Genomic DNA, 26,016 nt, shown 5'->3' on the forward strand with positions numbered 1-26,016 from the left:
GTGAAATTCTCATGCCATTAGTCATACTGTAGAGTATTTAGACTTTTGCTTTCCTCTCAAATCTAACGAATCAGTCAAGTTTGTGACAATGCAGTTTTCTGTAGTCTCTATAGCAACAACCAGGTTAAGTACACTTGGCCCTGGGCGACTTCTCTGAATAACATCCTGCAGCTGATATGATTTGTAAGCATCTTACTAAGTGACTTGCTATTCCATTTATATTACATGCATATAGTTGTATATGACAAGTAGATTGTTTATTTGTTGTATTGATTAAAGTGCTCAGTTGCAATGGACTCACAACCAGTAAAAATATTGAACATTGTGTTGCACACAGTGGTTTTGTAAATACCATTTCTTTTTCATTTTGGCACAATTTAAAAAGAAAATACTATTGCAATGTAAAAATAACTGTTATTGACAAGAAGTTTTATAGCAAATTTAATTTAAGATGAATTGATCCAGCAAGAAATCACCTCGCTATAACAAAGATAAGGTGGAAGATGAGGTCTGCATTATAAGGAGTATTAAGATCCAGAGTGCCAGGCAAACCATCATATTTAATACTAATATATTTAGACCTTGAAGAGGACGTATAATATTCTGCCCAAGTAGTTTTACTGGATGAAGAAAAGGGGAGACCCAGATGTCACCCCAGAATGTATGAGTCTATATAAAGTTAATCCTTTTAGACTCTGACATATGGCAGTCCTGATCAGCAAACAGGGAGGCAGAAATGCTTCAGGCTTTGTGTACTTATTGCCAAAACAGCCACAGGTAGAAGCAGGACCACATCAGTCACATCGGTCAAAGGCTTTCCCCTCTGATCCTTCTAGTGCCGGAAGTACACCAACATTAGCAGAACACCAAGGGCAATAAAATTATTTATTAGTTTTCCTGTCCCTTTTGTCCTTTCCATTCCCCCTTCCTCTGTGTTTCATTTCTCCTTCATTTTATCCTTTTACTGCATTATTATTATTATTCTATTTTTTACTTTTCTGTCCTGTTCTTTGGTTTAAAAAAATCATAGCCCAGTGGACATCAAAAGATAACAATGCAAAATGCTTGCTGTCATTTGTTTGTGATGTTTCTCATGTAAAATAGCTACATCATGTAAAGCAAAGCACTTGCATGTGTTAGTAATTTGTTTGGAGCGTAATATGAGGTATTTTGCTTCAGACATTTTGACTTTGAAAAAGCATGGCCCTCCTTCTAATGAGAGCTTGCAAGAGATGTCAAGGTTTAATCTGTTTAGAGATACTGGTGGTGAAATAAATGCTCAAAGCACTGCTCTGGGAATCGTTTTATCTTTTCCCGAAATATCAAAAAATAAAATGCTCCCATAGGTTAAGCCGATGAGGGAATTTATAGCATTAAAAAATATAGGCATGACAAAATGTAATTTATTTTCACCAGGCTCTGGTTCAAGTAGCACTCATCTCCCAGCAAGATCAAAATCATTTTGTGAGGTGACTGTTACAAATACATTACTTATGATCTGAATGACAGTGAAGTTTCTTACCCCTTTGGCTCTCTCTGTCTCACACAGAAACGAACATTATGGTATTAAGAATCTAGCGAAGCTTTGATGTAGGTGAAAGTAAAAACTTTTTCTATGAAATGTTTTAATGATTTAAATAAATGATACAGACACTGGATAAAAGAAATGACTTTTCTTTTAAGTATTAATCAGATTTAGATTCTAAGTCAATCTGTAGAATGGGACTACATTATGTAAGCAAGGGATAATGTAGACGGTTGTTATTGCATTTTGTACATTATTCCGCCTAATAAACAGCTATTTACCTCATAAGCAAAGTTAGGATCTTTAAATATTGATTTGACAAATTTTATTAGGTCATTATTAACAAATGTAGACCTTGCAAGGAAAACCTGTTTAATTTGAAGAAGTTCAAATGTCACAAATACACTATTCGGTTTAATCATTTGCAAATGTGATGTCATATATGTTATCAAAATACATATTTTTTTTTGTCAAATATTTGAAGAGTTTGGTTCCAAAACGTGATCAGGTCAGTATTAAAAAGTAAATTCCTAATTTTACGCAAAATCGAATATCTGCCATGTTATTCTGTCATCTTTTTTCCCTTTCTCCCAAAACTCGATAAATGCCAATCCTCCTTTTCTGCAGAATGCAATAAATCCGCTCAACAAATTACAGCGCACCATTCCACGCACTATAAACAACAACGACGGTTTGTGGAATCCTAGTTTTCCTGGTCTACTTTGTACTCCGTGATCAACAAACAAACAAAAACAAAATAGTAATTTTGCTAAACCTGTAGTGGTTTTCTGTGTTGGGAAAGAAACATAAGCCATCAAAATATCAAATATTTTACATGAGAGGCACTCGGGAGATGGAAAAATGCCGGCTGTTGCTTGTTCTCCCGACAGCATCAAGCTTGTTTTATGTTTTACTCGAAGTCAACGAAAATCGAGCAGGATCAAACATTGATCGCTGTCAAAAAAATTAGGCGATGACGCAATATATAACAGCAGCAATAACAGTATTCTTAATATGATAAAGTAGGTGTTTTGATTAATGCCATTAATGTTTTTGTTTTTAATTGGGGTATACCACTAGACAGTTAAATGAATATAACATAGCAAAGATAAATGCATATTTATATATTGATTCAATAGATTAATAGCATTTAGAAAAAAAACTTGTCATGGATTTATTGCATTTTGTGGAAAAAATAATCAGTTTTTATAATAAATCTTTGAAAATCAAATTATGGATTTGAATTTTTTATGTTTTATAACCTGAAGATGCTACAGGTATGTGAAAGTTTGTAACAGAAAATAGTGGTACTCATCTTTTATCTTTTCTTGGTATAGAAAACATGTTTTTACCGAAATTAGTAAAAATGGATTTATTGCGTTTTGGAACCGAACTCTTCATTTTTTCCTTATAAAAAAATCTGGGTTACCATGTTATTAGTTTTGAGCAGTTATTCTGGGAATAACAAACCTGCAAATGACATGACTGGCCAATCAGAATCAAGCAACAAGCCATGTAATTCTATTCTATTCTATTCTATTCTATTCTATTCTATTCTATTCTATTCTATTCTATTCTATTCTATTCTACTACTGCAATACCATAGCATTTCATTCTTAATTTTCAAAAATAAACATTATTCTGGTGTTTCATGTGATAAGAACATTTGAAATTATGGGTACATGAGTACATAACCCGCAGTTTTAAACAAGGCAACATGCCACACACACCTTTCTTTGCAGTCCTAGAGGTAAGCAGCTGTTCTATCTGACTTTAATATAATTTTAAAGTCAGGGTCAGTGAAAATTGAACGTTATGACTCTAATAAATTTCATTTACCTTCTCTGACCAAATGTTAACTGTCTCTCCAAGGAATAAGGAAATTCTGTCTCCTAACTCATCTACAGCATCTTATATTTTATGCAAGCAGGACTGCAGCCTTCCAGAAACCTGCAGAAGATAAGCAGGTTCAGAGAATGGATGGATGATATGTGGGCTCTCAAGGTCTCAATGTAGGTAAAAAAAATCTATAAAGTTAATTGTTAAAATGAATTTTATCTCTCTAGCACTTATTATTCTTTGATTACATTAAGTCAACATTTAATACATTATTAAAATTAAAAGTTGTATATGTTGCTATCCTGGGATGATAAACATAAAAGCAATGAAGAATTGCAGTTGCATTAACAAAGATTAGTAAATTATGTAAACACATATTGTTATTTGTAGCTTATGCAATGATGAAAAGAACCTAAATAAAACCTATTCGTACATCATTACCAGTTAAATGCAACATGATATACATACCAATAGTCTAAAAATAAAACTAACTGCATTGATGTGGCTAGATCTGACACCCAAGTATGATATTTAAAACTATATCTTAAAGTCCCCGTGAACCGGAAGTCAATGCAAGGAAAATAGTGGCTGTGCTTGTGTTTTCCACTGTGCTTTGATTGAATATAGAAAAGTAGGCATTTCATTCAGAAATGGAACTGGCAGCAGACAGTTGAAGGGGGCGGAGCTAACAAATGCTCCCGCCCTAGCCATCTAGCTGACATCATCAGAGAATGATCGCCACAAGAGGGTGAAAGTACATTTTCAGAATTGTATCGAAGTTTATGAGAGCACATACATTTTTTTTAAACAACGACTTACACCAATAAATTGTTTACAGTATAATGAATAACACTCGTACAACAAACGGTGCTAAATATCACTATAAGTGCTTCACTGTCTCCTAATCATAGGAGAAAAATGTTAAGTGCCATATAGAACCATATTGTGCTATATAGAACCATATCTGGTGCTAAAGTGGTTCTATATCACCCACAGATGGTTCTTATAGGTGCTATACTGTATAGCAGTGTTTCTCAACTCCGTTCCTGTTGTACTCCCTATACATATCCACTGATTTTAATTCCCTCTGTGAATTAAATCTGAGAGTTTGAAAGTAACAGGTTTACGTACATGTCCTTACTGTACCACCGTCTTTCATGTTTGCCACACTTAGACTTCTGAGTCAAGTTGAGGGAGTAATGACAATATATCAACTACTGGAAATAGTCCAGGAAAGTAAGATCCTGCCTGCGTTTTGTCTGCAAAATGCCAAAACCTTAAAACACTATTTCTAAGCACTCACATCTAATTATGATAAGCCCAAAAGGGTACAAAAAAGCTGGGTATCCTAGAAAACCCTATTCACAACAGAACGTGACTCAGAGAGAATTACAATCCATTTATTTGTTCAGTTTTGTTCGATCATCAGCTGTGCTTGTAGTGACCTGCCAGTCATTTTAAAGATATCACAATGGAATAGAAAATGAGAGAAGCCCAACATCCATCAAGGGAGATGTTTCATAATATACAAAAACAAACAAACAATGTTGAGTAAAATGTTTTGCCCTTATAAATATACAACAGCTTTCTATATCACACTGGATTTTATCTTTTGAACAAATCGGAGGCATTATACAAGCATAGCCACAAGCTTATTTCGTTTTTAGAATCTGATAAATAAATCCTGTACTGTATATAAATAAATCATCATTTATCATCTTTGAAAATGACTTACAGCTTCTTATCTAATCTAATAAATAGTCTAATCCAGTAAATAGCTCTTATTTGTATCTTTTTATGGCATTTTTAATATGTAAGAGAGCAGCAGTACAGTGATAAATTTCACTGAAGGACAGTTAACAACAGTTTGCAACAATGCTTTAAATTTGCACCCCCTAGAAAAGCTACGCAGTACCTGACCACATCAGGGCAACGCTCTGCTTTCATCTGTCATTTGCTGACAACCTTCTGAGGGGGTAAAGCTCTACCTAACCAAGAGTGTCCGTTGCGCCTCGCTCAGCTGGAAAGAAACAGTACATTTTCTGCTAAATCACCTTTTCTTTTTCTTCTCTTTGTCACCATGAAAAAGGACACAGCTTTCATGTTACATAGCTCTCCCGTCACAATGAGACAAGCCATATGTGCAAAGTCATCATAAAAATGTATCATGATATCTTGGGAGTGCCTGCAGCCATCATAAAGATAAGCTTGTTTCCTCTAATGCAGTGCAGTGCTACCAAGTTCAGGTGGGTCTTTTTAAAGCATCTTTAGGTTTGGGTACCACCCATGTGACCATCATTTGCTGTCCTCAAAAAAAGCATTACACAACAAATATCACTGTCATTGTTGTGTAAAGATTGTCAATGCAATGAGACAGAGGCAGTGGTATTTCAAAAAAATAAAAAAAACAGTCCTTTCTTTGTAAACACCCAAAAGCCTTTCTGCTATGCCAACCACCTATACATGGCACCGGATGTTGCAACAAGCTGCCATTCATTGTGCTCTAAAACGACCTTTTCCAAGACTTGCACAGGATTTTCTGAAAAGCCCGTCGGAAGTCCTGGTTGAAGATGGTGTAGATTACAGGGTTGAGGGAGCTGTTGCAGTAACCGATCCAGAAGAAAAATTTAAAAAGGGTTTCGGGGATGGCACAGGGTTCCCGGCAGATCCCATACAGGCTGTAGCTGAAGAAAAATGGAAACCAGCAGACCACAAACACGCCCATCACCACTGCCAGCACAAAGGTGAATCGTTTCTCTCTCGCCTGTGAGATCTTTTTCCTGGAAATGGTGTTCCTTCTCTTTCTGCGAGAAGAGAACAAATCGAGGGACTTGCTGCTGGCACGGGACTTCCGACTGGAATGCTTGGAACAGGAGCTGTTCTTGCGGCTAAAACGTCTGTCTTTTCGGGAAGGCGCCGTCTCGTTCTTCCCTCGCTTGGCCTTTTCGTCAGATGAGCTGCTGTCTTCCAGGTCAGCATCTGGGTCATCCTCGCCCGGTTTGTGTTCACCGGGTGGCGACGAGGCACAGTGCCCGTTTTCACGCCTCGAATCCTCCCGGCTCAGGCCGTTCTCCAACCGAGGCGTTCCTGATTCAGCTTCCGTATCCCGGCGCTTTTCAGACATGGTTCTGGTTCTGGTCTTAGCCACCTGGTAGATGCGGATGTAAACGAGGATCATGATCACGCACGGGGCAAAGAACGACCCGATGCTGGAGTAGAGAATGTACCACGTGAGGTCGTTCAGCTGGCATTGCGGTTCACTGCTATCACCCTCTTTATTCCGATCCATGGAGATGAGCGGGGGGAAGGAGATGACAGCTGCGATCAACCAGACAACCACAATCATGCCCTTCACCCTGCGAGGTGTCCGCTTGAGGTTATACTCGACTGCTTGTGTCACAGACCAGTACCTGTCCAGACTTATGGCACACAGGTGAACAATAGATGATGTGCAGAAAAGAACATCTAGCGCCAAATAGATATCACACCAAACTTTTCCAAAAAACCAGTAGCCCATTAATTCATTAGCCAGGGAGAAGGGCATTATCAGCGTGGCCACCAGAATGTCCGCACTGGCCAGAGACACAAGAAACAGATTTTGTGGTGGCTTGAGAGCTCTGCTTGTCAAAACGGCGATCACAACCAGTACATTTCCCACTATGGTAAACAAGATGAGAAAGCCCACCAGCCCTCCAAGCCCTATAATGGTGGCTGGTGAATACTGACTTGTAGTATTCCCAGTGGATACATTACCAGTGTCAGTGTAGCTGTCTTGGTTTGAAAAGCTTAAGTTATCCATATTGATTTTGAAAAGTCTTCAATCAATCCCCCGAGCTGCGATGTATAATATTTCACTTTGTTAACAGCAGTAGCAGTTTCTTTCCCGTTTCTTCTTACCGTTTTAATCCCGTTCTGTTACGCGCATTTACGAATCATTTGGCTATTAGATGGCTTTGTAAAAAGAAACCCATCCCGGGATGACTTTGTAGCGATCATCACCATCGGACGCAGTCTTTTAAATCCGCAAGACCTGCTCGTCCTTTCACGGGCGTCCCTCTCAGCATCCTCGCGCTTTCTCCGCCCGAGCGAAACGCCGCGCGCCCTGCCCGCCCGGGACTCAACTATCCACGTGCTGACAACATTAAACTGACGGTGCGCCGCCCCGCCTCCGGATCATCAGACGGAGAGGATGGACTACTAAAGTACCCTACAACATCTTTTAATGTTAAAGGTTTTACAACTGCTTTAAAATATAGCGTCAGGTCTCAGAAAGGACATCTGCAACCGCCGCGTAAACCTGACAGTATGTGCTACAGTAGGTATTGTAACAAGGACTAAATGCGTTTTCTTTGTTTTATAGTGATACTACTGACATGACAATGAGCTCAGTAGGTAGAAAAAAGAATGAGAAGTATGAGGAAACTGTCGCTTTTGGCGTACAGTATGTGCTCGCTGGATGTCACTGTTGTAACACTGCCATGCGCGGTCATAGATGTAGGAAATGTGATAATCAAAACTCACTCACACTCACCTCCTTACCTTTACAAAACCTATGCAAATTACACCATCTATAACCTTGTTGAAAATGCAAATCATGGTAAAATGGTGGGCGAGAATTTATTAATGTTTTGGAGTCCCCTTATTCAAATGCACTTCTTGACATTCAATTTCTCAAGATTTTAACTAGCAGATGGCAATGAGTAAAATAAATGGGCATCTCGATATTTTTGAAAATGTTTTTTTCTTTTCCCTAGTTTAAAACATGATATTAAAAAAAAAACATTTAAAAGGTTTAGTGCAGAAAAAAATGGTCAGTGGTCCCTACAGTAGCTGTCACTGAGGTGGTATCCTTTCAAAAAGTGCACCTTGTGTACTAGTGTTAATAATAGTACCTCAGAGGTACGTATTGGTACCAAATGTATAGCCCACATATCTGTATGGTACATATTAGGATATTTTTAAAAGGTAGTGCATGAATGTCATACCGAATGCGTGGCAGATATAGCAGAACAATTATATAACAATTAAACTGTCATTTTATGCGCCCTGGTGGCCACGGGGCTCATAAGCAGCCACTTAATTCACTTATGCCTTTGTAAATGCTTCTTGAGGTGATGGAGGAGATTGAAAGTTCTACCACGCTTGCTCACAATTTTCTTAATGCACACCTTGCAAATGACTGTATTTGTTTGGTTTTATGTAGTTAGTTTTATTTAGTTTTCTAAAAACCAAACCATTCTCATATTACAGATTGTGCTTTCTGCATCCATCCTCTCCTGTAACTCTTGCACACCTGTGATGCTTTCTGTTACTTTTTTTGTCTGAGTTATGTTTCACACTGCTCCTGAGATGTAAAGTGGAAGTGAATATTCATGTTGGTGCTGTCTTTGAGACATTCAGCTTAATTTTAATAATATTAATATTCAATATATCTGCCACCCTTAGTCTGTGCTCAACTGATTGCAGTACTACAATATATTCCTGTAGCTCATATGGTAGAGCATTGCATTAACAGCACAAAACCTGATAATGATAAAAATGTACCTTCAATGCAATGTTGCCAGTTTGGATAAAAGCATCTGTCAAATGCATACATTTAAATGTGGGATGAAAAGTTTTATTCATTCCAAGTATGCTGATAGGTCAGTGAGAAGTCTATAGCAGCTGTCGCACATCTGTGATATTAAGCTACTAAATTTCACTTGTCTGTGTGCGCTAGACAGTGTCCATTTTTTCTGACACCTCATGTGAATTATAAAAAGCACTCAGAGTCAAATAACAATTTTGTCACAGGTGCACAAATACATGCACAGAAATGGGAAACAATTGTGAAGGCTCAGTCTATTAGTGGAGTGAATTGATGGCATCAATAAATGCTTTTAATAACAAGAGTTAGTCTTGACGTTTAATTACATTTTAAAGGGCTGAGTGCTTTGCTTTATGTCTTTTGTTTTAATACAGACACTACAGAAAGGTTATTAACTTGTTTTTATATGCCCTTAGTAATAAAGTAAAACCTGTTTGTGTGTGCCTGAAGATGCATTCATATCTGTATTAGTGCATTTGTGTGTACTCACCCAAACATCTGTGCATACGATCGATTGTGTGATTTTGTGATTTTGTGACCTGTCTGGCATGAGTGTGCCGCTCTCGCTCTGCACCTGTCGTTCGTTCATGTGTGTGGGTGGGATTGTGGGTGAGCTTACAATTCATGACAACACTGTTAAGAAAAGCAGAAGTTGACCCTCAGGCTTTGCTCTTCTCAAAGCTGATTTGTATTGAGTCTTCCTGGCTTGTGATCATTAAAGGTCCCCCTTGGGCCACGCTTGTGTCTGTTTAATTGAAGTGTGTATGTGAGTGATCCACAGCATTACCTTGAGTTGAGCTCCTTTCTGTCCTTTCTACCTTCGACCTGGGTTTTATTCCGCAAATAATTCAAATTCAAAAGGATGGCAAGCAAATAAATGCCTTTAACATGATACACATTCACATGCGTAGGTAACTTCATTGAGATGTATGCTCAATTCTATATCGCCGCAATTGAGACACGTTTGGGATCAACATTGGTATGTCTGGGTGCATTATGTACTATACAAATAACTTGATACAGTTATGACATGTGCCACATTGATCTTTTAAACCTATGTAGTTTAAATAAAGTTGATTTTTTTTTAGATAATATATTTTTATATTAATATAATAAATACAGATTTTCATTTTGGTACAGTATCTTAAACTTGTAAAATGTCCAGACAAATGAGCAGTCAGATTGCATTACTTTATGTTCGAAACATTTCCTATAAACAAATTGATGAATGTCAGTAGTTGTTAGGATGATATGATCATTTATAAAACTTTTCCCCAATAATTTGTGGGTTCCACCAGGTCTGGTGGTATTCATATGAACACCAGCAGTATACATTTAACACTGGTGATTTTGCTTGTACAAAAATGGGCAAGTATAAACAGTAAACATGATATCACATCATCCAGGAAACCCTAAGTGGTCTTTATGGCTGAATGAAAAGTTTGGATTTCTCTTAAATATTGAAAAAAGCTACTTTAATCAATGTAATGGGTAGGCTGGTACACTTTAATTTTCAGGTGGTACAACCAATATAAAACTAGATTTTTTCATGTTTTATTATTTCTTAATAATTCAAAATATTTTAATATTTTATATTGTATCTAAAAAGTAGATTAATGAAATTGATATCACAGGCAAAGGCTTATACCCGCATCCAAGTAGAAGCCTGCTAAAGTTAAATTCATAGCAGATGTAAGGTGGTGCAACCAGAAACTGAATGCCCCAAGAAAAAATACATTAAGCTAAAAAAATGTAAAAAGCTAATGTTAATAATAAATTAAAAAATATATTTTAATAAATACAAGCTAAAGGTGTCTATAATTGTAATTATCAGTGGCGGCTCGTGACTGCTCATCCGGGGGGCACAAATTCAAAATAAGTGTTAGGAGTGTCGTGCATTGCTTGCGTTTTTTAAAATATGTGTTTGTTGCGCCATGTAAATCCATGTGCATCACGTGTTTGTCAAATAAAGTGCCTGCTGCACACGCATCTAAACCGTTTATGATAAAAAAGACACTCACGTTCACAACATACACGGAAGACACTCCCTTTATGCGGGTATATGGCAAGCGAGCATCTCTTTTATCATAAACCCTTTAGCCGCATCTGCAGCAGGTCCTTATTTTGACAAGACACGTGATGCACAGGATCTCTCGACGCGCAGAACACATATTTTGAAAAAAGGAACCACCACATGATGGGCTACATACATGTTGTGACGAACTTTGCATCGAGTCCCCTCGAAAAAAGAAGTCACCGGCCGCCACTGGTAATTATACTTTTTAAAACATTTTCTTAAACTTATAGTTCTCAAATGTAAGTTTTATGGTTGCTTTACACTTTTAAACTATTTTCGGGATTATATTTTTAAATGCCACTATCAAAAAAACAAACAATCAGCATGACATAGGGAGCGCATTAAAATGTATTCTGCAAATAGACAATGATTGGTTGTACCATCTGACGATATTGCAATATCAACAATATTGTATTAAAACTAAAAAAATCATCTGATTGTTTAATAAACACAACTTTTTAAACACATTGTTCGTGACTCAAAAATATCCATTACATCCATTTATAAATAATACGTTTTTACGAGCTTGTTTTGTCTTTTACCCATTTGTAGTAAATGAACAGCCTTGTAGCTATATGACACCAGGTCAATGTCAGTGATTTCATGTTTCATGTTTCAATTTTAGTTTGCAGTGAAAATTCAGTACTGTGCAGAAGCCTTAGGCATATTAGATTTATTTACATATTTTGATTTAGTGTGTCAGACAATTTTGATATGTTTATTTCAAACCTTCTTTATCGACTGTACTGTAATAAACCTTTTCAAGATTTTTGAGTCCAACAACAGACTGTACAGCCCAAACAGAGATCTGATCTGACCATCATCGATTCAGTCTGGGATTAAGGAGACAGAAAAAACTGAGCCAGCCTAAATCCATGACAACTGTGGAAACATCTTTGAGAAGATTGCAACAAATGTTTTCCATGACCACCTTACATTTACTGGAGGGGGGGGGGGGGGTAATATAAAGCAGGTACTGTATACCGATAAATGAAAAACAGGGAGTAATGTGGTCACAGTTCCAAAGTGTGGACTGCAAAAGATAGATAAATTAAATGGGTAATAGAAACAGGGACAGTGACTGTAAATTAAAAACAACTTGGGATTTGATGTGGAAGAGTGACATGTCTGAGGACTGATTGAAGTGTTGTGGGCAATCATTTTAGCAACATTGTGATTGACTGTCACAGTAAGTGATGACAGCTACAGGAACCTGTGTGCGTCGGCTCGTCTGTCCACACAAATGAACAAGTATATGTGTGTGTGAGTCTATCCTGACCACAGGCCCACACAGCCTGACGCCATGAGGCACAAGGCAGGTTTAATTTTAATTCCCTAGTCATCTGCATCACAGTGTGACGTGTAATTGTCTCCAACAGCAGGATTTGGTCCAATTGGGACTCATTTCAAAAAGACAATCATAGTAATTTCTTCGACTGTAAGAAATTTTGTAAGTAGACTGGGGGTGTGTTGCATTGTCTATTGCTTCATGAAATGAAAAATACATATTTTAAGAAATTTTAGAAAGATAGAGTCAGCAACGCTACATCATGGCAATTCATATGTATTTTACAAGGTGGCTAATTTGGTGCAACCACATTTTATTTGTTGTTTTTAGTACGTTTTTGAACGATATGTATGAATTCTCGTGAGGTCAGGCTGGAGTCAATGAAGTACAGCTTAAATACAAATTCTAACCCTTTAATACTAACAGTTATGGCAAATCTGCTAATTTCACCTCTGTGCATTTCTCATATGCTGACCTAGAGGAACCATTATATTATTCAGACAGGAACAATGCAGATTTTTTGTATATTGCTACAGTATGACATCAGGCCCACAAATATACTACAAGGAGAGATAACAAGATGATGTAAAAATAAAGCAATTTATTGACTTGAATAAAATTACAATTCTTCAACTAAAACAAGGATGACTGGGTTAACCAAAGAGATTTTTGTAAAAACTAAAAAATATGCCCAGATTCATTATTAACTTTATGGCATGCATATACTAATATGATAAAGATGTTTCATTTATTGCATGTTAAAACGATCCAGACTTCTCTTTACTTTAAATTAATTAGTTTCATTAGTTTTATTATTTAGCATTCAATCTATACAAGCGTTCATTACATTTAATGAAATCTTTGTCGCCCTTGAAGCGCTGTGTGACTCAAGGGCAAAATGATAAGCTGCACAAGCATTTCAAAATGTGTTTAGTTAGGATATTGTGTAACTTTCCCTGTGTGTGAAAATCTGTCTCCCGTGAGAATGCTAAAGAGGGCTAATCAAATACCATAGGTTGTCCTCTGTTGCTCTGATCCACTGTCAGACAGATTTTGATACAAGTGAGACTGGGTGGTAGTGAGCCAAGTCATTCTACCACAGATGGCTGAGGTGAGTAAGAGATAGAGATAAATGAGAGAAAGAGAGGAAGAAAGGAGGGAGAATTTGTTGTTTATGGCTTGGAGGGGACATGAGGTCATGACGTGCTCTTGCTGTACAGTACAGTCACCGAAATGACTTACTGTGCACAAAGAGCTCTTAGTCTCGTAATATTAAAATAAGAAGACTACTTAGATTTTCCAGCTATTATACAGAAACAAACACTGCAGGGCACTGTAATTATGCATAATATCTCTCTAGTCTTATTTGCAAAATAAGGGACATTAGATTTATTATATTCATCTCGTTTTTTTTCTGTATCTGCATTTCACGTATCAAACCCATGACTTTTTTCTTAGTGTCATATCAGTTAAGCCAGAGGAAAGCTTTACATGCTCTTTACCTGGAAGGTGTTTTGACAGTAAACCAATCATGAACATATTAGGGGCACAGGGTTAAAACTGAAACACAATGTATTATTACAAACAGGGTTATCCTCATGCAAAAAAGCTGTCACTGGGGCAGTTACATTTAAAATGGTCTTAATACGTACCATTTAGGTACAGAAATGTTGTACATTTGGTACCAGTGTGTACCTCTGAGGTAATAATATACAAAGCATTCACATAATTTGACTAGTAAATATACTCATCCCGCTATATTTAGAGTGTCCGGAAAAAAAACATTCACATAACTCGTCTGGGTTATATACTTATGCCGCAATAGCTAGCCTATCTGGAACCGAGCATATTATAAACCACAATACTGTGTGACACTTGCCTTACATGTGAATGGCCCCTATGCTTATGGGATTTTGTTTCTCTTCCTTGTCTCGTCCTCATTCCCGAGGACAATGGGACTAACAGACCCAGTTCGGCTGCTGTGGAGGTCATCACACCAATTATCTACTGGCCTTCCTTCAACATGATGCCCAGCTGATGTCAGACCAACGACCACCAGCTGCCCCATCTAATCTACTTATCCATGTGTATATATACTATGTTTTAATTTTTATCTCCATTAAATTGTAAAAATCATACCCATAATATAGTATATACTCTATAGAGTCGAATATGCCTGGTTCTCTCCCAAGGGTTTTTTTTCCCTCCTAAGACTTTTCCCACAGGGGTTTTCTCCTAGGGATTTTTTCAACCCCTGGGGAGTATGCTGACATTGGCTTAACTTAGCACCCTGTTTTATGATTTTTCTGTGTTTTTCCTGCATCTATAATGTAAAGCTGCTTTGAAACAATTAAACAATTAAATAATAATATTGTAATTAATAGGCACTCTTTGGTATCAGTATGTACCTCTAAGGTACTAATATGCATTCTTTGGTATTTATAGGTAGGGGAGAACCAGGGCGAAAGTAACCTGGAACGAAAGTAACAAAGCAATTTTTCAGACCCCTGCCTAAATTTGCATTTCAAACTATTACAGCTTTTTTAGCATGTAAGGGCTAGGCTATGACTAGGGCTGGGCAAAATCGATTTTTCGATTAATCGTTTTTTTATACGTGGTCAATTCAAAATCGATTCTCAAAGAGCAGAATCGTTTTTTTTCCTGCAAAAAATGAACGTAAGATTAACGTTAATCAAATTACTAGTCTTCTTCACTAGACGTCACCCTCTTTTTTGCTCTGCGCGATGTTACCAAGGAGCCTGTCATTGTTTAATTCAGTGCTTAAAATGGCGGTTTTAGGTGCTTCATCGACTTTGATGCCACCTAAACTTAAAAAGTAAGAGGTATGGAAGCATCCCGAAAACCGGAATCGAAAATTGAATCGAGAATCGGAATCGAATCGATTTGATAGCTTGTTAATCGAAATTGAACCGATCTGGAACATCTGAATCGATACCCAGCCCTACCCTTGACAGAGCTTACAAATATTGTCATTTTTTATCATTGTTTCGCGTGTGTAGGTCCAGAATGCTGTTTTCGTCGAGGGAGTGAAAATTAATAAAGTGGTAATTTTTTTGTTTCTCGTTTTATGTGTCACAGTACTGATCAATCTCCAGGTTATTTAGTGCTTTTTAAGCACTAATTGGAGTTAGGTTTTAGCACACGTGTAGTCTCGTTAAGTTAATACGTTTGGAGTTGTGGACTTCAGCTATTTTGTCTAATAAAAACCCCTTAAACTTTTGGAGTTTGCTCTGAACAAGAAGAACACAAAGAGCTTTCAGAGGAGCTACAATCAAGAATTGCTGTTTACATAAAGCTGGAAAGGATAACAAAGTTATTTCAAAGACTTTAGAAATTCATCAGTCTACAGTTAGGCAAACAATCTACAATGGAGACGCTTTGGGACTATTGCTACTCTACCAAGAAGTGGGCGCCCAGTCAAAATGTCACCAAGTGCACAACGAAGACTCAACAATGAGGTAAAGAAACGACTGCGAATGACAGCCAAAGATTTGAAGCCATCATTGGAACTTACATCTCTGTTCATGAGTCTACAATATGTAAAACACTGAACAAGCAGGGTATCCACGCATGTCAGGACACCACGAAGGAAGCCACTGCTTACTAAAAAGAAGATTGCTGCACCCTTGAAGTTTGCAGAAAGAGCACATTGACACTTCACTGTGATATTGGCGAAATGTTTTGTGGACTGATGAAACTAAGATTGAACTATTTGGAAAAAACACACAGCGCTACATCTGGCGTAGAAAGGGCACTGCATACCCTCATGAAAACATCATCCCAACTGTAAAGTATGGTGAAGGAAACATCATGATTTGGGCCTGCTTTGCTACATTAGGGCCTGGCCAGCTTGCAATCATTGAGGGGAAGATGAATTCCCAAGTATATCAGACAATTATTCAGGATAATGTGAGAATGTCTGTATGACAGCTGAAACTGTGAAGAAAGTGGGTCAATGACCCAAAACACTACTCAAAATCTACTTGGGCATTTATAGAGAAACAAGTACATTCTTATATGTTCTGGAATGACCATCCCAGTCCCCAGACTTAAATATTATTGAATATCTGTGGGGTGATTTGAAGTGGCTGTCCATGCTGGGCAACCATCAAACCTAACTGAACTGGAGATGTTTTGTAAGGAGACATGGTCCAAAATACATTAATCCAGAATCCAGACAATCATTACAAGCTATAGGTAGCATCTAGAGCAGGGATGGGCAACTTCGGTCCTGAAGGGCCGGTGTCCTGCAGAGTTTAGCTCCAACTTGCCTCAGCACACCTGCCTAAATGTTTGTAGTATGCCTAGGAAGACCTTAATTGGCTGCTTCAGGTGTGTTTAATTATGGTTGGAGCTAAACTCTGCAGGACACCGGCCCTCCAGGACTGAAGTTGCCCATCCCTGATCTAGAGGCTGTTATTTCTGCTAAAGAAGGCTCTACTAAATATTGAAGTGATTTTTCTGTAAGGGTGGCCAAATTTATTCACTTGTTTAATTTCGTTTTGATGCATATTGCACATTTTCTGTTAACTACTGAAATATTACTATGTCCTTCAGTTATTTGATCAAACAAAATGAAATTGCTGATCAACACCCAGATATTTATAAATGAAAATCATGGAAATTGTCAGGGGTGCATATGGCTGAAACTTTTGCATATGACTGTATCTTTAAAAATTATGTTTTTCTGAAAAATAGTACTTTCGCCCCTGCTCTCCCCTACCTCTGAGGTATTAATATAAACTATTTATGTGCAAATGTATAAGTTTTGAAAGGGTACCATCTTATATCTCTTACTTCTTATTTGAAGCATATTTTCAAAGCACACTGCGTTTTCGAAGACTTGAATTATGAATGCTTGTGTTCTCTTCAGGTCCTGACCCCATCACCTCTAGAGCCTTTTACATGGACACTCGTAGATGAAACACAAGAGGATACACAACTTGAAGTTAATGTATATTTTCCAAGTGAGCCTGCTGTCCTTGGAAATCTGTTACATACAGTACTGCATAGAAATTCAAAAATGGATACTAACTAGGACTATTTTCCTGTCTTTATTTATACACAGGCTATACATAGCCAGACATTTAATGCGGCAGCACGTCCGGTATGTTTTGGATCTTAAACTGGAACTACCCACCTTGCCAAAAACACCTTGCATCGGCAAGATTATAGGTTTGATTTTCAGGTAAAACAGAAAAAATTTCTGGACAATCCCGAGTTGGAGTAATGGAATCTTTCTGCTAACCTTGCCCTAAACCACCCATTACATTTGCATTTGGCAGACACTTTAATTCAAAACACATAACAGTAAATTCAATTTATATCCTTGATCAGCTGTAGGATTGAGCCGGAGTTGCTGGAAAATTGTAAGTGTAGATTATAACGCTCTGGAGGACCGATAAGGACTGTGTGTGAATAAGATATTTTATTCTTTTAATGAAAAAGAGTGCATAGAACGAGACTCATACGTGACTTCATCTTCCCACTTCTTACAGGTTAATAGGTGATGACAGGATTGAGGATGAAAGTAAAGATGGGATAGAGGGGGGTAGAAATGAAAATAACATAGTGGATGAGATCGGGTGTATCATTTAGTGTGCACTGTGACGGTACGTGCAACATCCAATTTCACCGAAAGACACACATAGCGGTAACTGCGACAACTTTGGTCAAAGAAATTCCTTACAATTTTTTGCTTTGGTTTTTATTGCACCTTTATGCCACATTAAAGGTCTAAGGCACTATTATGTCAATATTTCACATTTCACTGTTTGACTTTTAAACCTGTCTGTTTACTCAGGGGCTTTTACTGGTTATTAAATCCTCTCTGCGTTTTTGTTTGCTATCTTTAATGGTTGATTTCTGACTGCTGTTTTTCTTGCAGCAATAATATTTAGTGGCATATTTATATTCCAGGTGGACAAGTTTTGTTTATTATGCTTTAGTTAGAAGTTCACCCTGAATTGCATTGGATCGACGATTGCCAATGCTTTAGTTCAGGCCATGACATAACGATCCAACTATGGATATGGCTTGCAAATCTTATAGATCCAATTATAGTCCATTTTCACTAGATCTCTCTCCGTCAGGAAATTACTAAATCTGTACTCTGTTGTGAGTTAATACTTCAAATCAACCACGAGGCAGATACAAAGATGAAGGGAAAAACAGCAGTGATGTAAATATAATAAAGATGGTTAATGTAAAAAATTATATATATATATAATAAGTAATAAAAATAAGAATAATACATATAACTAATAAATGATATAATTGAAATAATGATAAATCACAAATGTGTGTGTCTACTAAAATCCATTAATCTACAGTAACATTTGCTGCGATAACAAATTTTATGCAATTAGGTTTTAATGTAGTGCCTTGCATTTTTAAGAGATTTGTAATTACTTATAATTAATTACGAATAATCCATGCTGTGTTAATCGCTGCATAAGTCTCAAAATAAGTTTTTCTTGATGGTACTGGAATAAAGCAGCGATTGTTTGAATGGTTTGAGTGATTGTGTGAATACAAGCTTGTTATTTGCAAGAGCTGTTCTGTGAAGTTCATCATGTCACTCACAATCCTTCTCCACATTTATCAAATCAATATTCATTGTCCTCATTACATCGAGCCAATACCAACCCCTATCGAAGTTTCAGCCTCGCTTCTTTAATCACAGATGAAGCAGTTGCGCGTATGGCATCTGCGTTGGCTCTGATATTGCAGTACTTTTCCTGCAGCGTTCAAGCACCTACTTCAATCTGCTTGATCCGAGATGAGTGTTTGTTACTGTTTTGCGACAAACCTCTTATATGAAGTCTGTTGTTTTTTCTCTGAAAGGTTAGAGCACATCAGTGAAGTGTGTGTGTGGATGCATTTCACTCGTGCCATTTGTTTCTCTGACAACCGTACCATTATGCTCACGGGTTGCTTGCAACGATTTCCATTTGAATTTGTTGTGTAGCAAACATATAAAAAGATCACAAGTGTGCGCGGGCACACGCAGTTTCATTTTACAGAACATCCTCAAACGTACCTGTCACCACACACATGCTCCCACTCGTTCAGACACGCACCGCAGGTGGTGAGAGTTCAGAATGTAAAATGCAGAAAATAGGGTCAAGGATATGTCATTCTACCCCTATTACCCTTGCTGTCATTTTTGTTTGATCTAACCAACCAATCTGAACACAGTGTCCACAGTATATGTGTGGGTGTTTGTAAATGGTTTATGTGCGGCTCATAGTGCTGGGGTTTTCTGCATGCAGATCTTCTATAGTATCTCAAAGCTTTGTATTATCACATTTCCAATCAATATGAATCCTGAAAACTGCCTTTTGGGTGACGTTTCAGGTCCATTCGGATACATTTGGATGAGTTACGCATCCAACAATCTTTGGCCCTTAAATGCTTAGGTTTTATCTCTCTGTTGAATGGGTGTAAACAGCACAATGGCGCTGTCCTTGGTACTGACATTCATTTCAGTTGGTAGTTCGGCTCAGGGTAAGAAAGTCTTTCCACCCTGCTGTTGTGCAGAATTTCATCGGCAGGGATGTGCTTTCCTTATTTAAAGCAATGGGGTGTTCAGCATGCATTTTTAAAACAAGTGTGTTGATTTTGAGGCGAGATGTGATTTGAGAGTTTACCCTGCCAGAAATATACTTAAATTTATGCTGATAGTGCTGCTGTAAGTTTCTAGCAGGTGTTTCGTTGTTTCACTCTCTCGATGGGGTTAATGTGTTTTTCACAGAATATATATTGCTTAATAATGAATATATTTCATATCTACAGAATGCATTACACTATCAAATTCAAAATACATTGAAGATGGGAATATATGGTATCCAACAGCTGATCGATGTCAGGATATACAGTATGGTATCCTGACAGCTGAGAAAGCATTTATGGTAAACTGAGGTGTATTAGATGGATCAGTTATTTGTAGTTCAATAATTCTGCTTTATACATTTTTTTGGTGTTGGAGGGAATGAATTTTTATTGAATTGCATTAAATTTTGATCTAGTCTGATTCCTTCATTATTACCATAAGGATTCAGATTGTAATATAAATGTAAATCCTCTACTGAACCAAACATTAGTGATTCATTATTGATAGATTTACTATCTCTTGGTGAAGTTGGTTCAGGTCTCCTCAGTTTTATTTTAAGAAGGAATATTTCTTAAATTACTGTGACTTGTCTGGCCTGTAGATGGTTAAATGTCTTGTTTACACAGAGTTATTGGATTCAGCTGCTCTCTAGATCTCAGTGAGAATTTGTTCAAATTCCATAGAAGCCTTGATTCAATAAATCTCTGGTATCCAAAGAATCATGGGCTTAGGACTGCATGCATGAATGGACATAAAAAATGGTAGTTGCAAATTTTGCTGCAGAATTTGTTTAGTAAACACTGGTGTTTCGTTATTTTTTATCTGGTTATTGAAAGGTTAGGGTTGGGATCTTTCAGGTGTTTCGACATAAACTTATTGACAAACAATTTTCACATTTTCAGTGATGATTAATTCGATGTTAGTTTATGGCTGCTAGTGTACTGTACCACAATGAAGCTATTAATGGAACTATTTGATGGAAAACTAAAGAATGAAAACAGTCCAGTATGTGTAAACAATGTTAGTGCTATTGTAATAAATGATTACCATATTAATTATATTGTGATATTTACCTCAAGCTGCATCACTACCAGGGCCTAAAGTCCTCAACTATATTAATGACATTTTTTTGGTAGAGGAATAACATTATAAGAATTACGTGAAAGCCTTATAAACAAATGTTAATTCATTCTTAAGGCTAAAATTAAGTTATCAATTATCATGACCTTTCGATGGTTTTTAGCACGTCAGGGTAATCTGCAGTTTCCTGTTTCTGCCTCGTTTTTCCATCACTAAGACAAAAAAATCTGAAAACAAAGATTGCTGTACAGCATGCCATTGAGCTGCTATTGAACACTTTCCTCTCTATCAGTATTTGTCTGCAGATATGTGGTGTTTTATGTGCACTAGTTTAATATTACATATAGCTTCCGTGATTTATTTTTGTTCTTACTGCAAGTTAAAGCGTGGCATTGAAAAGACTTTGAAACCAGATAGCATATTTATGTAAGAATCAATATTCTGCATTACTTCAGCTGTGTAAAATAGTCAAATCACCTACACACACATTTATCCTATTTGGTTTTCATTAAAGGGACACTCAACTTTTTAAGAAATAGGTTCATTTTCCAGCTCCCATAGAGTTAAAAATCTGAGTTTTACCATTTTGGAATCCATTCAGGTGATCTCCAGGTCTGGCGCTACCACTTTTAGCATAGCTTAGCATAATTCATTGAATCCGATTAGACCATTAGCATTGCGGTCAAAAATAACCAAAGAGATAACCAATTTTAATATTTAAAATTTGACTCTTCTGTAGTACTGTGTACTAAGTCGGAAAATTAAAAGTTGCAATTTCTAGGCCGATATGGCTAGGTAATATACTCTCATTCCGGCGTAATAATCAAGGATCTTTGCTTCCATACCATGTGTGCAGCATGCGCAATGATATTAAGCAGTAACCAGCAAATTGCAATTACCCATTGGTCTAAAGGGCGATTTATAGTCGTGCGTAGGTCCTACGCCGTAGCTACGTTTGAGACGGTGAAAACAAAGATGATCCAAGTTGAGGAGTGATTTAACTCAAACTGCAACATAAGTCGCTGTGTATTTACTTCCATCATTGCTGGGCTTCTCAAATTATACACAACAAGTCGCTATTTCTTCTTCGTTTGTGGGTTAACTTGCTTTGCTTCTTCTTTTGTGACGACTTCTGCTGCTACTGTGGTTACACGCGTGATTACTGCCAACCAGCGTAGGACCTACGCACGTCTATAAATCGCCCTTTAGTACACAATATTACAGATTTAATTAAAGCTGTAGTAAACGATGTTGAAAATCGGTCGAGAAAGCCTGAGACGCTTGGGACGTTTTAAAAAAAACTCATCCCGCCCCTCCACACACACACACACACACACACACACACCCCTCCCACCAGGAAACGACCTGAACAACGTCACTCAGTCAAGCTGTGATCACCGGTAGTAAACATCGGAACAGAGATTTAGCTGAAAGCAGTGAACACATAAAGCCTTGAAGGAATGAACACTTACAATTATGACTGATTGACTCTATTTACATACGTACGTTTCCCCTCCTGAGCCTCGTTTTCCCCTGGTCAAAAGTGCCAACATTAAAACATTAATTGCACAATAATTATTAGTTAGTATTGCTAAGGTTTTGAGTAATTGTTTTAGCAGCACACAGCGCATCTTGTTCAAATTCCGATCGGCTCAAACAGAAACCCACTAGGCCTATTGACATATATTCAAGCACTTCAAGAAATGTAATTACTTTGACCCGTGATAGGCGATGCTAAATGGCTAACATCCCAATGCCGACCGGCAGCATGAGCATGCTGTCAGACTGATAAAAAGATATTTATGTAACACCTAACACCATAAAAGTATAAATAAATGCTAACCTGCTCAACAAGAAGTCAGCCGTGTTAGCGTCAGTTTTCAGTCCCATATCTCCCTGAAGCTTCCTCCAACGGTCAATGGCGGACCCTATATTAATTCAACTTTGAGTCCGTTCTTCACATAATTTTTTTATCTCTGCTCTTTCTTCTACAGACTTTCTCTTTCTTCCAACCTTGACTGTAGGGGTTTGTTTTTCTCAATTTTTGAGCTGTTGCTACTTTGCTAGCTCCATACACTGTCAAAAATTTCATGTCGCAGAAGGGGGGCGGGGTGGGCTGCGATGGGGTGGAGACGCGAATGCAAAGTGGAGTTTCTATTGGATGAGAGCAGTTGACCAATGTAAGCCGGACAGCTTACATTGGTCAACTTCTCTGCCGCTTTACACCCAATAGAGTGAATGGACTTTTTCATTCTTTTTTCTCTTCATATTGTTAGGATTTTACTGTAGAACCATAACCAGCATCTAAACAAGGTTATTAATAATGAACAATCTTTGAAATCATAGACCATAGCTTTAATAATGCCAAGCTATGCTAAAAGTGGTACTGCCAAACCCTGAGATTGGCTGAATGGATTCCAAAACAATAAAAATCAGATGTCTAACTCTAGAGAAGCTGGAAAATTAGCCGTTTTTTTTAAAAGTGGAGCGTTCCTTTAATAGAAATACATTCATTAAAATGATTAAATGTTTGTTGTGAGCGTTGCTCTGCATACATTCACTCACATTAGGTGTTTGTCAAAAACTGCCCGTCTAAAAATAACAAGATGTGACAGCGCCACATTCGTGTAATTAGTGGGCATTTATCATTCAGTTCTGCAAACTTTGTTTTTACATATGCAAATCTCAAAAATTTTGTCTGCTTGAATTGAATTAATTAAATGTTTTGGCAACCAGAATAAAATGATGAATAGATTTACAGAGAGATGGGGGAACATTTGCATACGCTTATAATGTTCAATGCTAATTAGACATGTTTTCATCTAAAACTCTTGCATTTAATAAAATCACAAATCTGTGTTATGATTATGTTGTATAACCTCTGTATGTTTGACTTTTCTGTGCTGCATCTTTGTAATCCAACTGTGCTTTGCCTTTTTTAAAACTCGAAAGAAGTACACAATAAAACAATGTTTGATAATTGAAAGAAAACTAAAAAAATGAAACACCTAAGTTGTTATATGAGGAGCTCACATGCAAAAGCCTATAAACGTGATCTCAGTGAAAAATGATATAATGATATTGACTGAATGCTCTTGGCAGGTATTATATGTTAATCAAATAAATTCACTTCAGATTTGCTTAATCCCAGCCACAGGCCATTCAGAAACGATGCTTTGTTGGCAGAATCCACTAAATGCTGGAATTAAAGGTTTTTGCCAAAAAGCTTGCATGCACTTAGAGGGTTTTGCCGTTTTTCTTACCAAAATCACTAATCAAGCATCATCCAAAAAGCTAATCTTTTTGACATTTGTATTATGATCCCCAAATGACCATTAAAATGTGTAAAAAATAAAACGCAACCTGTACAGTTAAAACAATTTATATTGATTGTATGCCACCAAATAAGAGTTAGGTTAGGTTATCATTGTAAGAGATGTTGAGAGGGCTCACACTGCTTCACATTGTTCAACATTAGGGAGCTGTCTCTTCAGATAGGAGAGAATTACAGATTAGATAGTGACGGAAGGGAAAGTTCATACTGGCTCTTCATCTATTGATCCTGCAGAGGACTGCGGATCTCCAGCTAGCATCAAATCAATAATTATTAACACGCCTTGTGGCAATCTGAAACTCCATGGCATTCTTCTCCAGTTCCATAATTTACCGTGAATGAGTCTGAATTTTTCTACTAAATATGGGCTTTGGACTTTTGTAGCATTTGATATAACGCTAAAGCAAAATAAACTATGTTTTCATTTTTTCAACGAAAGATTTATTAGTAATTATTTCAAGTTAGGTTTCACTACATATGATTTTTTATGCCTTGATTTTTGTTATGGTTTTAGTTAAATAACACTAGGAAATACACAAGGATATAGATGTTGAACCATAAGAGTACAGGAATGTTTCACAGTTTTGTATCACATCAGTAACCACTAACAAAATTATGGATTTCCTCCGCAGAAATACACCCCCACACAAACACAATTTGCATTTATGTTCAGTTTCAATGAGAAATAATGACAGTCAGATGAAAGCGTATGAGTGTAATGGTGCTCTTTCCTGACCAGTTTCTGGTAGAGACCCCTAATGACCGAGACAGGCATATGGAAACCTGATAATAGGTACGATATCTTTCCTGGAATTCAGTCTCAAAAGTTTCAGTCTCTGTGTAATACATACTAAATTGGATTGCATCACTCGCTCAGCATGTCTGAAGTGGCTTATAAGGGCCATTCAGATGTTTTTGCAAAGAACTCTGGGAAACGAAGCAGAAAATGATAGCAGCAGCTGGGGTCAAATAAGAAAAGAAAAACTCAGGATGTTTTAATCCTACTGTCATCCTGTTAAGTCAAGTCTGGTTGGTCTTCGGTGTGACTACAGGACTATTTGTTATCGTATGTCTACCCTTTATTCTCCGGCTTTCCCTTTTGTTTATTGCTGGTTGTTTTATGAAGACACCAACCGTAATGGATTTTGAATGTTTTATGGGACAATCAGATACTTCTATTGGATATTTTGTTAGGAACCGCACCAACTCAAGAATGAAAAGCATATTAGAAGTGTTTCTGGATGTCCAAAACACATAAAACAACATTAATATTGTTTTATCTGTCAGGGCAAACCGGTCAAGGGAAGTCGTGGCTTTTTGAACAGAACAATGCAATAAAGAGCCCATAAGATTTTAAACATTAAATGTAAGACCTTGCAATGTTTATGGCATTTAATTATACGTGTAAAAGTATCAATTGGGTTTCATAAATATATACTTTACTCCTCTTCCATGCTTGCTAAATTAACATCTGTAATAAAATCTATTCAATCTCTCTCTCTCTGTCTGTCTCTCTCTCTCTCTCTCTCTGTCTCTCTCTCTCTAATAATCTGTCCTCCCATTTGCTCTCTGCAGAGATCTTGTTCCCCTGCTGGAAATGAAATAAAAGCAGACATCTGGGCCACAGACGTGATGTTGCTTTCTGTCTTT

The 26,016-nt window shown here is 37.2% G+C and overlaps 1 protein-coding gene across 1 annotated transcript; it reads right to left on the reverse strand.

Annotated features, from left to right (window-relative positions):
• Positions 1 to 4,750: 4,750 nt before the first annotated feature.
• On the reverse strand, positions 4,751 to 7,660 carry adra2c (adrenoceptor alpha 2C). Its single transcript, XM_065265263.1, has one exon. It carries the CDS (start codon positions 7,161 to 7,163, stop codon positions 5,868 to 5,870), a length of 1,296 nt encoding a protein of 431 aa, XP_065121335.1. The 5' UTR covers positions 7,164 to 7,660; the 3' UTR covers positions 4,751 to 5,867.
• Positions 7,661 to 26,016: the final 18,356 nt, after the last annotated feature.

Source organism: Paramisgurnus dabryanus, chromosome 4, assembly GCF_030506205.2.
Source record: "Paramisgurnus dabryanus chromosome 4, PD_genome_1.1, whole genome shotgun sequence".
Lineage (NCBI taxonomy): Eukaryota > Metazoa > Chordata > Actinopteri > Cypriniformes > Cobitidae > Paramisgurnus > Paramisgurnus dabryanus.

Coding starts and splice junctions, on each gene's coding strand:
- adra2c (XM_065265263.1), bottom strand. CDS start 7,163: ATGGATAACTTAAGCTTTTCAAACCAAGACAGCTACACTGACACTGGT.